At 39.5% G+C, this 18,133-nt stretch overlaps 1 protein-coding gene across 1 annotated transcript in view; it reads left to right on the top strand.

The window, feature by feature from the left end:
* ADCY5 (adenylate cyclase 5) overlaps nt 1-18,133 on the top strand; it is a 228,041-nt gene that overhangs the window by 131,340 nt on the left and 78,568 nt on the right. Inside the window, exons 2-3 of the mRNA XM_086615250.1 lie at nt 5,189-5,338; nt 10,421-10,542. Of these exons, the coding sequence (XP_086471376.1) occupies nt 5,189-5,338; nt 10,421-10,542 (272 nt within the window). The remainder of the gene's footprint in view (nt 1-5,188; nt 5,339-10,420; nt 10,543-18,133) is intronic.

The raw sequence follows: 18,133 nt of genomic DNA, 5'->3' as shown, positions 1-18,133 counted from the left end.
CTGCTCCAATTTTTTTATTAGATAGTAGTATATAGAAGAGGCACTAGAGGGTTAATTGCTGTACAGGGAAAGTGTTTTAAAAAACAGCACCAGCTATACTTTACAACAACAACTTTTTTTCATAAAGTTTGTGCTTTTTGTCTTTAGAGTTTATCCATGCTTCCAATTCAGGATTGCAGGCATAGGTGCTGTAGAAATATCTTGGATAGGTAGAGCTTTTGTTGTCCATTGTACTTTTTTTTCTTACATTGTTTCATATAAGTATTAAAGATTTTATAATAATTTTTCATGGTTAAAAAAAGGAACTCTCAAAAGTAAAGCTAACTTCAATGTCTGCCTCTGCAATTCATGATTAGACCAATTTGTCATTTCAGTATACAACCAGTGTGAAATGTAGTCTAGAAACTCAGTTGTTACCTGCTTTTAACCTAGCTGTTGCACTGATAATCGTTTTAACAAAAAATTTGCTACTGGATGAGTATCATGAGAGCTGGATAGCAGAGGCAGAGCAGTATCACACTCTGGAAAGGAGGAATATGTAATTTGTGATGGTTTTTTGTTTGTTTTGTTTTGCGTTATTTTTTAATATCCATGTATGTGCTTTCCTTCTCCTTCTGACAGTTTTACTGCCCGACAGTAAAAGCTTAAAATGTAGTTGTTTTCAAAATGGGTCTTTATGAAAATATCCAAACAATATTTTGTTTTAAATGAAAAATAAATAGAAAAACAAAATACTGCTTAGTGATGTTGGAAACTAACAGGGAATAGCCTAGTGCTGTGATCTCAGAACTGAAATAACCCCGAGGCTCTGCAAGAGAAGTGGACCAAAGCAGAGTAACTGGGTGAAAAAACAGAAGGTGTGATTTTTATAATAAGCGATGATATTGCGAGGAATATGACCCACCTTCTTTTGCCAGTAGCCAGCCTTGTTTGCTCTGGCAGAGGTAGAGAGCTAACAAAATTTATCTCGACACTATCCCTTTTAAGCATGTTGTTGTGTCTTAATTACATATTGAATAGCATCTGGTGTTTGAAGAATAATCGAACAGAAACACAGCAGGGGGAAGCGTGGCAGTATTGATGCAAGCTGGCACTTTTTTCAGCTTGTGGTGGTCGGGAGGCTCTTCCCTGGTCACTGAGCCGTCCGAGTTCTTCCTCAGCCTGGCCCGAAACACCCAAAACATCAATTTTGTAACAATAGTGTCAGGCCAAACTTAGCTTTTGATTTTGTAATACCAGGTTTTCATAACTCCTAGAACACGTGGAACTGAACCTTTCCAATCTCTCTCTTTTTTTCCTTCAGTCACCAAGGGAAAAAATATTGAAAACAGCTTCCTGCGAGAGATTCAACAAAAGCACTGCAGTGCTCCGTTTGCGCGATGAAACCAAAGTGACTGGAAACTGTCTGGTCTGTTTTGTTGTCTGAGACTGAGTGATCTATTATTTCAGTGGAACTAAGAAGTTGTGGTGGTTTTTGAAAACCCCTCATAGTACATAGCTTTTCCTTAGGTATTAAATTACCTTTAAAGAACTCTGCCTTAATAACATTAGGATAATAACATTTCTCTGCCACACACAAATGCTGTAAGAGTAAATGTATTAGTTTATGAAATACTCAAATGTGGCAATACTGCAGTCAGGTTCAATAGCTTATCTAGGACTTACAGGCAAGTGAAATAGTCTTTTCCAAACTATTCGTTTCCAAAATGAGAAGGGTAGGAATCTTCTTATTCTAGATCTTTAGCTAGGCAGGGGAAGGAAATCAACTACAAAATAGACAGCTATATTTTCCCATTGCCTTGAACAGCTCTTCAAGCACAGATTGTCTGAAATAGTTGCCATAATATGTTTTTACTTTTCAGGCCATGGAGCTTAGGGAATCAGTTTTTTAATATCTGCATCATCTCTTTCCTCCTGGGACTGAAGCTGGTTACCATAGCAAAATGTCAAGGAAGCTGATAAGCAAGTAGTACCATTTGGCAAGCAGGATATAAATGTATTTTATTAAGACAGAGAACTGTGAAAAAAAAATAATGAGATTAGAAAGCTTTTTTTCTTTTTTTTTTCTTTAATATATTTTAAAACACCTGTGAAGAAAATTGTTGTGAACAGATATTGAACAAAATGCTCTTGCTCACACAACAAGTGTTGCTGCAAATAGTAGCAGCTTCAGTTTTAAATCTCTGCAGATATTTGATACTTTCAACACGACACTGTAATTTCTCCCCTTATGTTTCAGGGTGTTGCAAAGATGCCATACTATGAATTAAAGGAGCTTCTGTGTAGCAGAATAAATACAGATGTCTGTCCCTTAATACTTAAAAACTACATTGCAATATAGTTTTTATTCCTACTTGATGAAGCACGGTCATCTGAGTCTGTCTTGTAAATCAGTCTGCGACGTCCCTTGGGTTTGTGTAAAATGACGTCAGTGAGTGCCGAAAAGTTAAATTGTTTTGCGTTCCACAAACGTTATCAATAATGTCAGGTCTGATCATGATTTTTGCACTCCCCTTTGACAATGTTGATCTCACACATAATGTGAATCGCATGCCTTGAACCGTACAGCTTGGCTATTTAAGGCGTCATCACAACAGTGGTATCTTCATGGGTGGGCCCCACTGGGGGAACTTTTTGTTGGCACTGAGATATACCCAAAAAGAGCTTGTTTTCAGGTCTGAGGTGTTCCTCTTTTCTGCTCAGTTAAGTCCTGATATGTTGCCTGCCATCTAAACCACATGCATTTGGTTCTTGTTCCAAGAGTTGAGTTACTGTTTTGGGGAGTTTGTTTTGGGTTTGTGCTAAGTGAAATGAAGTCTCAGATTCTCGGGGATTAAAAAATAAAACTGCACATATCCTTAAAATCTTCTATGCCCTCAATTTTTATTCATTTCAGATATATGACGCGTGCTTATGCTGTTTTATATGGCCTGACAAATTTTCCACTTGTTCTGCAACTGAATAGCTCCAATAGAGATGATTTGGGAGTCTTGCTGTAATCCAGCCATGCGAAAGATGCTATTTAGTGTTAACCCCTTTGGGCCCTTAATAACTGTATTCAGATTGTGGAAGTGTTGTTCACAGGCTGTGAGTTGCAATCAGTGCAGCCGTGGAGCAGGAATCAGAGTAACTCCTAGGAAAGCTCTACTTCTGCTCTCTTTTGAAGCTGCTTCTTCATTATAATAAGCACTAGTGTTGTTTTTTACTGTAGTGGAATTTTTCATCATTGCAAGTTATCATTATGAACAAAAAAATACCATCAGATGCCCATTGAATGTGGCACTGGGTTAGGGTAACTGGGCAGGATCTGGGTAGAATTTGTCTGATGTCTGATTAGGGGAGATATGGAGGATCTTGGATCTGTTAGGGTCCAACCAGCCTTAGAAAGAGCTGAATGGAGAACATAATTGTGAAGGGAACGTATGAGTTTAGGATCAGGGCTTATTTCATGTTCGCGTGTATGACTTGTACTTTCAATAACCCTATCTTTGTCTGAAGTGTGGACGTTTTGGATGGAGGGAGCAATCTGTAGGGAATGAGAACAGTTTCCTCCTTGGAAACCAGTTATCTGCAGATACATACAGCTGGCATTGATGATAATCACCAGTGGGTGTGTATAACCTGCAGGTTATTGTACTGTAGTATGATACATCGGTGTGGGAATTCACTGCGGGGACATAGCCCAAAATGCAGCACTTTGATGCAGGAGCTTGGGAAGTTGGAGTGTTGCCATCTACTGGCAGCCGTCCACAGAGAGGAGAAGTCCCTCAGCTGGCTGTATCTTAAGGTCTTGCTTATTTTAAGCTGAAAGATGAGTTTTTTCTGCCTAAATCCTGTTTCAAAGCAGAGTTAATAAAATAATTGTTGCTGTCCTTAGCTTGTGGATGTAGTCAAAGAGAATATTCCCAGAGAGGTCTCTCAGAGAGGTTGTGACTCTTCGGGATGTGGGTCCATGTTTGACACAGGAGTGGCTGCTCTCTCCTGCACAGTGACCAAGTTGGCTTGGGGACTCCTGAGCACCCACTGTGAGCTCAAGGCTTGAGGGGTGCCCTGCACCCCTCCTGCCTTTCAGAGCCTAGTCCTGTATTTTCAGGGAATGGGCTGGTCTGGAAATCACTTTTTTTATTCTGCAATAAAAAAGTACTAAAGGTGAAGGATATATTTGGACTCATGAGGGAATAGAACAAAGAATCCCTATTTTTAAGAATCTTGAAGGTCTGACAGTCTTTCCCCCTAGAAGAGATGAGAGTGTTTCAATTAAATCTGTCCTTAAAGGGAGATGCAGTATGTTTTGTGCAACTCTCAGGAAGTTATGCTCTGACTGACCCCTGTCAAGAGAAGTGTTTACCTGATACCATCAGAAGTGATTTTGAACATTTTGCATGAACAGAATGCCGCCAATGGGCATGGATTTTTTTTCCTGTTTTATTAAAAAATAGTTGGGAAATAAAAGATTACAACACTAGTTTTCAGCAAAAGTTATGTGACTGCTTCCTTACGAAATATAACATGAACACAGAAGAGTGATGTAGCTTTTCCTCCGTGCTTGTCCAGTTCAAATAGGCTTCAGACTTAACAACTCTTTCTGTAGTCATGTTTGCAAAAATGTAAAAAACTTGTTTGTTTTTTTTTTTTTTAATCCAGTAACAAAAAATTTTAAGTTGAAACTAGATAAATAAAAGTATTTCAGTTGGTCTTAAACCTTGTGAACACCAACATTTTCCCTTTGGTATTTTAAGCACTATTTCAAAATCATGATTTAATGTATCTTTGATATGATTTCAAGCCAAATATGTAGGTACACAACCATGGAAATATTTCCTCTGTCAGATCTGTCTGCATGAGTCTTAGCTGAATCTTAGCTGATGAAGCAATGATGCATTTTTAGATAGATTTTTGTAGTTCCAAGATACCAGATTACTGAAATCAAGATTACAGAATTACCAGTGGAATTGTGTTTTTTACCAGTGAAGTAATACACAGTGTTAAGAACATATATTTGAGGCCATATATGGAAGTTTTATATTTTAAAGGCTAGAGAGGTAAAATACACTGGAATTAAGAGCTTGAGGTTTAAGCGTGGCTTGGATTAAGGAGTTGTGGGAGGGGCTGGGTTCTGGCTGGTGCTTTGTTACTGATGGCTGGTTTCCAAAGTGTAACCAAGTATTTTTTTTTTCTTTTGTTGCAGCTGGTCTCCAATGTTCTCATCTTCTCCTGTACAAATATTGTAGGCGTGTGTACCCACTACCCAGCAGAGGTGTCCCAAAGACAGGCTTTCCAGGAGACCAGGGAATGCATACAAGCCAGGCTGCATTCTCAAAGGGAAAACCAGCAGCAGGTAAGAACAACAGTGGGAAATAAAAAATGAAATTGCTGAAGCAAAATTAGCATGCAAATTGTTCCTGTAGGATGCGATTTGCAGGCCTCTTGCTTCTTCTATAATCTATGCAAGAATAGGCTGATGGTAGAGGGCAGGATTTTTAAAGGTTTTAAAGAGAGCTCAGGAGAGCATTTTTTCCTCAATACGCTGATGGACTTCTCCACAGACATCAACAAATCTTGTGGTCTATGCTCTGTGGATCCATCATTCAGCCTACGCGTTGAATGCAGATGCAATACGCAGGCTTCAAATTTACCCTCTTTGTAAGGTCAAAGCATGATGTGTTTGTCAGCAAAGCCACTGCCAACAGGTAGCTGTAAGGCAGGTTTCGGAAATGAAAGGTAAAAATTGTTCCACAAAACGTATTGTGTTGATGCCTCCAAAGAGGGTCCTCCAAAGAGAGCCTTTCCCAAAGGTTCCTACCTGCTTGCACACCTCAGTATAAGTTATAGGTCTCAAGTGAATTGTATTTGTTCAAAAAGTAAGAATTATCACAAACTTAAATGTTTTTTTGCTATAAAAAGGCCTATTGCTGCCAGCATACAGCCTAGCCATCAAGGGTACTGAAAGTATCTGCTCCCATAATTCATTCCTGGATTCTCTTGCAACGAATCTCTTATGTCCTCAGAATTAGATACAAAAGACCTTTTGGGGCAGCTTGACTATTCACTTGCTAACACATATCTCTGCCCTGCAGTACATCTTGTAGTGGTCTGTCCAGTCCAATTTGAAATGAGTCATGAAATGGGACTTCCACTCATCCCTTGGGAGATATCTCAGCGTTTGGTTGCGGATTTGGGGAAGAGGTCAGGGGAATGAATCAACTGGAGTGTCTTTGCATCTCTGTGGCAACACAGCTTAATTTTTCCTCGTGTCTCAGCCCATCTGCATCTATGAATTTGTCTTTTGGCAGTGTTTCATGAGGTACTTCTGGCTGATATACTTACTGTTTAACCCTTACTGTGAAATAAAACGTACACATGCTTTATTTTGGTAGTGTACGTACAAAAACGAGATTCGCGCTCAAGGCTTCTTTTTCCTTTGTAATGGATATAGTCTCAGAAAGATGAAACGAGCAGCCGCTTCTCCTTCCACAACTTGAAATGGAGGAAAGGATTGAGCCAAGAGAATACCCCATTTTACTTATTGATTACAGCTCTGTCCTCCCTGCTGAGACATTGCCTTAGCAGCAAGGCTCAAATGCTTTTGCTGTTCTGGATTTAGGAGCTTCTGCATTAGAAATAGTTCATGAAAAAAAGCCCTGACAAGTGCCCTAGCTTTATGCCTTTTTCTTCCCCTCTCCCCGGAAAGTACTATACCATACAGAAGAAAGCTAGGACACCAGAAAAACATGGGTCAAAGCCAGTCACTTAGAAGTACCCTCCAGTACTTCCAGCAGTAACTGTTGGTCCTGGCAGCTGGGGACTCCTAATAAGATTATTTGCTGCCACAACCTGCACTGACATTGATCTCCAGTTTCTGTTCAGATACATCCCTATGCATAATGCATTGAGATAATTTTGAGGTGACAGCAGACACAAATAAGGGCAGCTCAGCCTGCATCTGGGAGAACCAGTCTCTGAACAGGAGTGGAGGGAAAGATAAGTGCACAGCCCAACACTGTTGTCGTTGCTTGTCTGTTTCTGGAGATCTGATGGTGCTCCTGTGTGCTGTTCTCTATTAGAGGCCGGCAGATTATCTCTGGCAAAGTAATGTGTGCTTTCCTTTATTAAGCATCTACCAGCACCCAAAATTAGCAAGAAAGTGAATAAAAAAACCGAGAATGTCCAATGCAGAAGAGAGCCTCCTTGTGATTTCATTATTTGAGATAATCAAGTGCAGAGCCATAACAGGAATCACTGTTGCTTGCCCGGAACAAAATACACTTGGATGAAAAAACAAGTATTCTCCACAATCTGTAGTGAGCAAATGCTTAGAATCTGAGTTATCAGGACTGCGCAGTATTACTTCTAGCATTGCTTGTCTTTTGCCTCTGAAAAGTCGCTCTCTCCTTCTCTTTTTCATCTCTGCATCACTTAACTTGTGGTGGAAAATAAGTGTTATTAAACCTGAGGACAAATGGATAGTCATAAGACACTAGATATTTGTAGTGCTTTGAGGTTATCTTGGGAGAGTATGGCATAAATAGTTAAAATTCTTATGTAGTACCGAGTTGTCGTAGGGATGTGTGTGTGCCCACATATACATATATCTGTGTGCATATGTAAACAGAGTAGATCTGTATTGTACTCTTTCATCTGTGCCTGTTCTAGAGACTAGTGCTCCTCGGGATGCATTTGTTTAATGTATAATTCAGTGGAACTGTACTTGCATCTTATTTTGAAGTGAGAATTATATATGAATTTGCTCTTGCTTTTTTGATCAGGTCAGACTGCTACCTTGTTATGCTTGTAAAACAGCAGTCCTAGTCGCCTTGCTGGTGCATAGTAAGTGATTTTATAGCAAAAGCTGCAGTACTTTCTAGTCATTATAGCAAAATGAAAATTGTACTCTAGTGGAAACTTTAATTTCTCTGCTCCATTTGAAATAAAACATAGGGATTTCTTTGCTTTCAAGGTCTTTTAACATGACTTGTGCTTTTTACAAAGGCACTTGTTACAGCCTCCTCCTGTTAGCTTCAGAGGTTATTTTCAGTGATCGTGATGCTTCCAACAAGAGGAATAAAGATAATGCCCAACCCTGTAACATGGCTCAACTTCCTAATTAGATGCATTGGAATGCGGTGCCTCATGCATTTGTTTCACTTGATAAGTCAATTCCCCAATTGGTGATAGTTTAGAGCAGCATTAATTCATCTCCTGGAGATCTCGAATGTCTTGAAAATATTGGTGATTTAATCTAGCAAGTGCCTATATGTCAGGAAGAGTAGAGGTGGGGGCTCTCAAGCAAAAGTTACCCAGAAACGTATGTAAAAATCTCTTGGAGTACTAGTGAGAGAAACTCAGTCCCCTGAAACGTGTCCCTGATTTGCAAGCAAGTAAAAAAAAAACATCCCTGCATGCTCATGCACCTACAGGGAATGTTCCAAACCTGTGAGTGCCCCTGAACTTCCCATTAAGCTCCATAGTGTTTAGAGGTTGTGTAAAATCACACAGAAAATAGCAGCTTTCACACATGCCTATTATAATATGCAAATTACAACGGCGTGTATACCAGTTACTCTGGAAAGCATAAAAATGTGTTGTGCTTTTGCGCTCAGGGAGTACGCTAGTAGCTGGCAGAAGCCTGAGGACGTGTGCATGATTTATGATCTTTTTTTTAAAAAAAACTTGGACATGTAGCTATTAGCACCTGCAATACACTAGCGGAGGTGAGAGTGCTTTAAAAAACAAGTATCTTGTCAGGACTGCTGCAGTTTTTAGCAGAGGAGATAGAAATCCCTCCAACACATCATCTTCTGTGTTATTACTACTCTTTGGAGACTGGAGACAACAATCAGTCTCTTTAAGGTACACATTGAAGGGGAAAAAAAAGGAAATACTGGGCAGTGTTGCAGACTATAAAATGTCTCAGAGCATGCTGAGCACATTTCCAGTGAATTCATCTTCCTTTTATTCCCCCAGAGTTCCTCTCTCTCCTTAGAGGAAGAAATAAATGGGGAACTTTCAGTTAAAACTAGGAATTAGAAACCAGGAATGTGCCTATAACTGTAGTATGGGCAAGAGGTTTGACGATGTGAGTAATTAGTACCGGATTGCTGACCCCTCTGAGTCAGGACTGCATTTAAGCCCTACTGTTCCCTGTGTTGTTGAGAATTAATGAGCTGTTAGATAAGGTTAGAGACCTCCGTTTACATCACATTGTGTCTGTGTCGTCAGGAAGGCAGGCCCTTCTCTCTGCTCACTGCAGGAAATGAAAAATAAAGACGAGAGTGGCACAAGCTTTTGGGATTCTTCAGCTATTGCAGAGCACTGCCTGCAGGTTGGACCCAGTGGAGCTGATCCCATAGGAGATGCTCCCCACCTTCTCCAGTCATAGCAAAAACTTCTTTCAAACTGCAAAGGGTGTGAGTGGGAATAAAATGAAGGTGTGGGCAGAATTTCTGAGGTGTGATTCCTGAAATACACAAATACATCCCTGGGGCACATATTACCTGCAGATTTAAATTCTGTAGCTTCTGCATGAAATTGCCACCAAATTTAGAATAATAACAAGCACAGGCTTTTGTGTGAATTTTTAGGAAAATTACCAGAAAGTCATCATTCTGTCATGTATCTAGTTTTTGTCTAGCATGCAAAACTATATACGGAACAGCTTACAAAATAATGTTATGAAAGTCACACTAAAGCTATTACCAGTAAAGAAAAGTGCCAGGTGAGGGTGGAGAGCCATGAATTGTTGACGACAGAGGTGGTTATTGAAAACACTCTTGTAGGTGAGTGGGTGGGTTTACAGGTCTTAATGCAAGTGGGCACTCATAGCGGTGTTAAGTGTAGATGTACAATATTGCAGTGTACAGTTGGGCCAGTAGCTTTTCACGCTAGTTTTATCGGGGCATTCTTATTGACTTTTAGCTGCTAAGAACAGGTTTGTGCCTGTTGGGGGAATGTGCTTAGATGATTAGATAGGAAAGGAAGGAATTTTAAATGGTGCCCAAGGGTGTTGGGGCATCAGTCCTCTGGTGTTATATGAAGGAGGACTTCATGGTGGTGTGGAGAGGCTCTGTGGGAGGTCAGACAGGATCATTTATTGGAGTTCTTCCAAGAATGGTGCACGGGCACTTTGGGTTGCATGGCTCTTTCATTTGCAAGAATTGGCAACCATGAGTCACAAGCCCAGTGCAGCTGAGATGAAAAATTGTAATTTTTCTTCTAAAATAATTGGATTCTTATTGTGGGGCTGGGACAGAATTACATATGACTTGTTGGGGGATTAGCTGCTGGGTTTATGGAGACCATTTCACTTGGTTGTACTCATCTCTCACCAAACTGATGACTCATTTCTCCCCAGTAAGGAGCAAAGTGTGTTTGTTAACTGGGCAGCAGGTGTTTTAATTGGTTCATCTGTCTGACTCCACAGGAGCGTCTCCTGCTCTCTGTACTTCCTCGACATGTTGCCATGGAGATGAAAGCTGACATTAATGCCAAACAGGAAGATATGATGTTTCATAAGATCTACATCCAGAAACATGACAATGTCAGGTAAGAACAGCAGCTCGTCTCCCAGCTGCTGGGTTGGAGGAACCCTCCCAGTGCTTGGCACTTAACACCCAGGGACGAAGATAACAGCGACATGTAACCCAAAATAAGTGTAAAAACTCTAAAGTGTCACCAGTTGACTTTTGAAAGTTTGTTTATAGGACAGGAGGAGAATTGCCACATTCCTGCAACATCTTCCTCTGAGAAGCAACTTTAACTGATCTCTTTCCTTAGATTATTTTTTTTCCCCCTTCTTTTCCCGGAGTGAATCTCGGTGGTTTTGAGAAGGTGGTATATTTGGGTTTAGTTACTTTTTGACAGTTACAAGCACCCTTCTGATAAGGCATGATGGGATGCAAGTTAAAGATTGGCAATGCTTTCCCATAAGGTGGGGTTTAGAGCCCAGCAGAGGTTGAGATCACTTGGAGTGGTCTCTGCCAGTTTGGAATTACAAGCAGGAGATCTGTTGCTGACAGCCATTGGCACCTGTTCAGTCACCCAGCAATGTGTTGCTCCTTGGTCTACCTGGATGAGCAGAAGAAATGGATATCCAATTTCTGACAAGTCATGCAAAATCAAACCCAGTCCGTGTTGCTGGGGTAGTCTAGCCCCATGAGCTTCTGAACATCACCAGATTCCCGCTGTCCACTTCCTAGAGAAGAGGCAATAAGTTAGTACTTTAGTTGCTTGGTATCTTTACGGACTGCAGTTACAAAGTTAAACTTAACTTAATCTTGAGGCGTTTCACCTCTGCTGTTGTACCTGACCGCTTTGCAGATCACTTATGTCTCTAAGCCAGGTCCTGGAAATGTGCAACAGCTCTGTTAGTCTATAAATACTTCTACTGAGACACAGAAACTGGGGACAGAGAGCTCCCTTCTTCCCCTCTCCATCTCCCCTTCCAACAAGAGTTTTTCTTGTAAACTGCTTGCATAGCCCTCTCTGATATAGCTTTAAGTATGTTGGTGAATTATATTTTCTGATACTTGGTGCTTAACAAATAAAAGTGGATTTCTTCCATCTCTAATATATTGCACCCTGCATAATCTCCAATGGATGATGTGGTGAAATTCACATGAAATTCTGAAGCATTTGAAGACATTTCCTTATCATTAAGGGGAGAGGAGAGAGGTAATGTACAAGCAGAAAATGGGGAGGAGGTTGCTCACTGTTGAATGTAGAGGCTGATATAAAACTCACAGAAATCAGGGCAAGTATTTGTGCTGACTTGGATGGACTTCTGTTTCGCCCTTCATGTTTTTGGCGTGACTCAGTAAACAGATAAAGATCCACTAGCAACATTGAAGACAAAAACATTTTCAGATATCAAAGACTATAACGGTTCAGTGATGTAAAATAAAGAATATATACATGGTGATGAAGATGAAGGGAAGAGGCCGTCCAGAGTGCCCTCAGCAGAGTACGTGCTACAGTAGATTAGATTATTTTGTGTCTTTACATTCATTTTTTCCTTAATGGCATTGACCTTGTTCGAGAAGATGTGTAAATTTATTGTGATGGATGCTGTTTGTGAATTTTCTTAATAGAGAAATTACTTTTTTCCAGTACTCGAAGGTCAGCTTGACATTCAAACTGAATGCAATTTGTTAGATATAACATGAGAGTAGTCAGTATGGTATTATAGTCTTTCACATCAATTTCCATATGTCATTATTTGCAGGTTTGAAAGTTGTTCAGTGCAGTCAAATCTTAGTAAAGGTGATTATCTCTTCAAGGTGATATTGATTTGAAATTTTAACTATATCAGTAAATAAACAAAAATTAAATAATAATAATAAACTAAATTTACAAATGAACAATTTTAAAGGGAGAGAGGAAGCTGATGGAATTATCATGATGGGAAGAAGTAGCCCAAAGATAATGGCTGGTATGGACATATGGAGATCTCAAAAAATACAACAAAAAATTATACATGACCCAGAGTATAGAAAGAGAAAACAGTTTGCTATGATTTGAAATTATGGCTGTGAGGCAGCATGAAAGGTAAAATGTGTACATAAATGAGTATATGCACCAATCAGTTCCTTGGGCTGTCCTGATGGGTAGCTGACAGGAAGCTTTCAAACATTTAATTTTCACATCTTACGTGTTTATTGAATAATATGAACATTTCTGTAATAGATTCTCTTCTGCAGCCTAAAAGTGATTTTAACTTTGTTCCTCACAGTAATGAAAATTTAAGAATCAAGCCCTTGCAGGTGCTGACTGTCTCCAGTGTAAAGGGAGGCTGAGATCTCAAAAGATCTTGCAAGGGGAAACAACTTAAATGGTATCATCCTCAAAGTATGGACTTTGTCGCCTGTGCCTACAAGGTCCTAAATCAAAGCTCACTGAGATCATGGAAAAGGCTGGAAAAGGGAGATAAGAGATACAAATAAAACAGTCTATGCACTGAGAGCAAATAGAAGGTAACTTAGGAACATCTCATCTTCATGTACTTTAGGGAAATGAATAACTAAGTACGAATATTGAAAAAAGGAAACATGGTTTGGAACAAATGACTCATTTCACACTAGGAGTTCAGCATGGAGCCTTTGCTCTTGCCTGAGTGCACTGCAGCCATCTCTAGTGGGAATGACTGAGGATGATTTTTGAAGCGTTTATGTGCACACAGAAACACACTGGTGTGGGGAGGTAGCATCTCAATGATGTGGATTAATGAACTGGCTTAATGAAAGCAAGTGTGCTCTTTAATTTTCATGGGGAAATGCTCAAGGGGAGGCTTTTGAGATGAGAACGCTCCAAGCAATTTTGTTTTGGTTTTGTCACTATTCAAAAATGTCATAAGATCTAAGTTTCTATGAGCTAAATGTTATTGTGTCAAGGCAATTGAGAAGCATGTGAGGTCGTTGCAAGGGTGCTGTGCCCAGCCATTGAATCTGGCTTCCTGTTGATGATTTATGAGCTGGAGCATTTCCTCCGCAGTTCGCACAAGTGGGAAGGTCTGCGTGTCTGCACAGAGGTGCGGGTTTCCCTCCTCCATCAGCTGTATCCAGTGATTCTCTTTTCCCGCTCTCCCAGATTAGTTAAAAAGATTATAAAGTAAAGTATAACAGATGGGAATTTTAATTAGCAATTGATTTAAAAGTTTCATTGCCATCATAATGCTTGGATCTTGAGATCCTCATTTTTACTGGATCTTCAGAGTGAGGTTGCTCACTGATTCCACAGTCAGTGAGGAAATAATGAGTCTTACTGATACTGGAGGTTTCCATCCATCCGGGTTTAACGTTGGCCCTTTGAACTTGGGAGGCACAGGAGCGCAGCCTCGTGCACTTAGCCTGGTTTGACATTTTGTGTGGGAGAAGTGGTTTACTAAATTCTGTTCCAGACAAGATTAAATATTTCAATTTTCAGGGATGATTGGGTCCAGGCTTTTGGGACCACTTCTAATTTTAATTAAAAACCAAACCCAAACCACTCTACCAGCAGAAAATGTTATTCTAAAATTATGTGAAGTTACTGTGTTGGTTTTTTTTTTCTGTTTTAAAATTAGGAGTCTTTAAATGACCAATTCTGCTGTGATATGTTTGGTTTTAGATACTAGGTTACACGCTTCTTTTTTTCTTTTTAAAAAGGTCACATGTTTCTTTTTTAAAAACAAAACAAGAAACTATTTAAAACCAATGTAGAAAAGACATCTTCCTCAAGTGCCGGTAGTAGATCTGTAGAACGCAGCCATCATCCTCCAATAAGGAGCAACTCTGCCTTGATACTGCTTATTGTGTTACATTTCTCATAGAGAGTGGATTATCTCTCTGTTCGGGAAAGATGATGTTTTTATGCAAAATACAGTGGTCCTTCTGACCTGAATGGGTAAAAGCAAATCTTTTTAGAGCCTTATCAGGACTTCCTGTGAATGAGTTCATAATCTCCTGCTTATTGTTATGGAAAGTAAAGTTCAGAGACTAATTTATCCACAATGAAAATAAAATTTCCTGTCTTTTTTTGGCAACAAAATTTGTCTCAGGATTATATTCTTCTGAAGAATTTAAGATGATGATGAAACTAAGATGAAGGGGTTTGGGGTTAATACGCTCTTTTTTGATGCAAATGAACAGAACCATTTAAGAGAGAACTGAATTGTTTCCCATCCTGATTTATTGAATGAGAATTAACTTTGACAAATCCAGAACCTTAGAGCTGATTTGACCCTTCCCACATATGTGCGTGTTAAATATAAAGTCTATTGTCAAGTGCAATCAGGAAAGGAGTTCCCAAGACTATGCAAGTAATTTTGGGTAAACAACAAGGTGCATTATGTAACTAAATTGGTTCACGTTATCATGAATGAGATTATGTCTGAAAGACAAACCCTAAAATACGCATAGATAATATTGTTTATCTAATGTGCTTCCTAGGCAGAATTTTAAATGTTTTACATTGCTATTGCTATTTATAGCATCTTGCTGCAGTGATAATGACTTTCGTGTTATCTAGGTTTGGCCAAATATAGTAATCTCTGTGCTATAAAAGGAGGTTTGAAGTCCTCTGTGAAGGGATAAAGGTTGGCTTTGTCATTGAAATTCCTTTGATGAACTGTTTCAAGAAGCTTACTTTAGGGCTGGCATCCAAGTGGGAAAGTGTCAGTTTCCTCTCTTCTCCCCTTCACATAATTCTATGAGTCGTAATCAACAACATTAACCTGATCTCAGAGTTTTTTAAACTCTGAACTTGACAACTTGAACTAAACCATTTGCAGAAATGAAACAGTCTGTTTGCTTTCAGCTTGGTAAACAAAAAACATTTTTAACTAGCTTTCTGGTTTTGTTACGTTCTAACACCAAAAATTTTCCCCTTAGAAACGACCAAATAATTGCACTTTGGCTGAGTGTCAGGATATTCAGAGCAGCCGTGTTGACTTAACCTCTTTGCCTTATAGGCATTGTGATGCTTAATTAGCTGCTTATGAAGTGTGTTAAATTCTTAGATTGCGAGGTGCTATGTAATTGTGCGCTATGAAATTGGTGACATTTCAACTAAGCGGACATCTTTTTCCTCCCTCCCAGTGTCCTCACACACAGGACATCTAGTCTTAATGTTTCTCGGTGTTGAAGAACTTAACAATGTAACCAGTAGTACAAAGCCGAGCTCGGATTGTAGCTAGTAGGAGGTTCCCAGGATATAGCTGTAGCAGGACGTGTTAGTGCCATCGCTTGCCAAAGCAATGTGCTGCTTAGTGGTGTATTCTTGTTGGTGAGTATAGGCTTGAGGGTGTTTTTTCTGGCTTGCTAACAGTGCTTTTTGAAAAGCTAAATAGGTTTACAACAAGGCATAACCTAACCGAGCACGGGTGACACAGTGGGTTGTCTTTGGAAGTAGTTACGCCAATGGGCTGGCTTTGTTCAGGAGCTAATCCCAATTCTGTTTTCGTACTTTTTCATGAGAGATTATTGAAGCTAAGTGGAAACCAGTTTAATTTTACCATCTTTAATAAATAAAACTACAAGATGGTGTGTATAAACTTCTGACATGGATATTTTCAAAGATTCCCCAAATTTCTCATCTCAGCCATAATTTATTTAGTTTTATTTTCTGTAGAAAGCCTCATGGCCAGGAAAGGGCAGGAGCAGTAACTCTTTCTATATTTTTACTATATTCTTTATATTTGTTACATAATCAATCTCTCTCCTTGTCTTCTCCTCTTTTTGGAGGATGGCAGAATGAAAATTGATGGTTTCTGTTTGAAGATGAGAAAGACGAGCATTAAGCAGGAGGAAGCCCAAGAGCAGGTTTTATTCACGTCTTGCTTCCTGGTACTGCTCTCCCTACCAGTCCATGAGCTTCAGTCTCCTCCCAGAATGTGTTCCTAGGTCAGCTGGTTGTTGCTCAGCATCAAGTCTTAGCAAGACCTCTACCTTCTTTTCCTTGTTCAAGGCATATGCCCATAAGCAGTAGAAGGTTATTTTTGCAGGCAGGCAGGCGGAAATTGTGTGGGTTTCATGTGGATTCAGGGGCCCCCTGCATTTAATTGCCATAACTTCTAGTTGAGGCTGTAGGCTGAGAAAAGTGAGTAGGAGGGGAACGATCAGGCTTCCCACACCTCTCCCCAAATGACAGCAGTGAATTTTAACTACATGGGAACTCTTCTGTTTCCCTGTCAAGAGCCAGCTCCTGGGAACTTCATCTATGTCTGCCTGGAGTGAATCTTGACTTTTTAATTTTCCAGAAAATTTAATTATTTTTTTTTTAAGTTAGCAATAATTTTTAGGAAGTAGAAATAGGTTTCAACTATGGGTGAAGGTGAACTACTCTGCTCTTACTACCACTAATTGCTTAACTCTTCCTAGCCAATTTGTTCTTTTTGAGAGGAAAAGTTAGTGTCTCTTGGAGAAAGATGTTCAAGCTAAAGGAATTTGCTTATTTTGCAGCCATTGTGATACCTGAACTTGACATCAAAGCTGTGCAATAAGTCTGGCCATTGATATTAAAGGCAGTGTTTCAACCAGGATCACTCTCTCTTTTCAATACAGGCGTGTCAATGGTTCAGCCTTGAAAACTTTTAAGCCAAAGAATAGAGCAGGTTTATATATTTTATCAAATCTGCCTCTTTGTGCATGTGCACAACACCCTTTAAGAAGAACAAATACGTGCTAACTTGTTTCAGTATTCATCTGACTGTCTGCAGATCTTTCTTTTTGAACTGGGAATATATTGTGATCTTGGTCCCTACTGGGAACTCCTGGTGTTTTCAGGGGCATGAGAGAACCTTGTATCCTCCGAAGAACAAAACAGATAAATAACTGGCTGCAAGGCACCCCACTGGATGTGTTACTTAAACACCTATGTTGTAATAAAGATAACATCCCAAAAGTGCAGCGTGCCAGGTGACTGCAGCTCTGCAGCCACTAACAAGCCATCAGCAATTAGGAAGGGCCTGTGATGTATAATTCACACCCTGCTATTCTGAGTTTACACAAGGGTCTGTGAAGTTCACAGGGTGACGGATTGAAGAGTGTTAGATGTTTTAATGATGAAATACTATGAATAGTAATTTGAAGAGAATAATGAAGGTGCCTGCAGAATTTTACAGAGCAGTATTTTAACTCATCAAGGTTATTTGGATTCTCTTTTTTCTTCAATAGTACTAAAAATGTATTAAATTTTTAAAAAATGTAAGTCTGACTGCTGATTGGCCTGGTAGTAAAAACAAATGTATCGAACTTCTAGTAAAAAAATATGTCTGATTGTGTTTATTAAATTAATCCAGCCCCAGTCTTCTCTCTTTTGGTGTAACCTTGACAAGAAAATTGAGTCTTCTCTGACCAAAACTTTACTTTTGTAAAGACTTGATGTCATGGTTCAGGCCCCAGATGAAACCAGGACACCTGATTGTACAGACTTGCTTTCCTCTTGTAAAGACTTGGTTAAATTTCAGTTAACGAACTACTTCATCATGTAGTTAACATGCAAAGTGCTTTTAAGAACATTGAGTTTATATAATGTTTGAAGAGGTTCTTGTTAATATCATCCTACCTTTTTGCTTCCTCCTTAGACTATAATGACTGAAAAGCAAAAATCAGTTAAACTTTTTGTTCTGTAACACACTGAACTTCGCAAAACTATTTAAAGC

Source organism: Tauraco erythrolophus, chromosome 8 (assembly GCF_009769465.1).
Source record: "Tauraco erythrolophus isolate bTauEry1 chromosome 8, bTauEry1.pri, whole genome shotgun sequence".
In the NCBI taxonomy this organism is placed as follows: Eukaryota; Metazoa; Chordata; class Aves; order Musophagiformes; family Musophagidae; genus Tauraco; species Tauraco erythrolophus.
The sequence above is the reverse complement of the archived record's forward strand: the minus strand, read 5'-3'. Positions and strand labels throughout refer to the sequence as shown.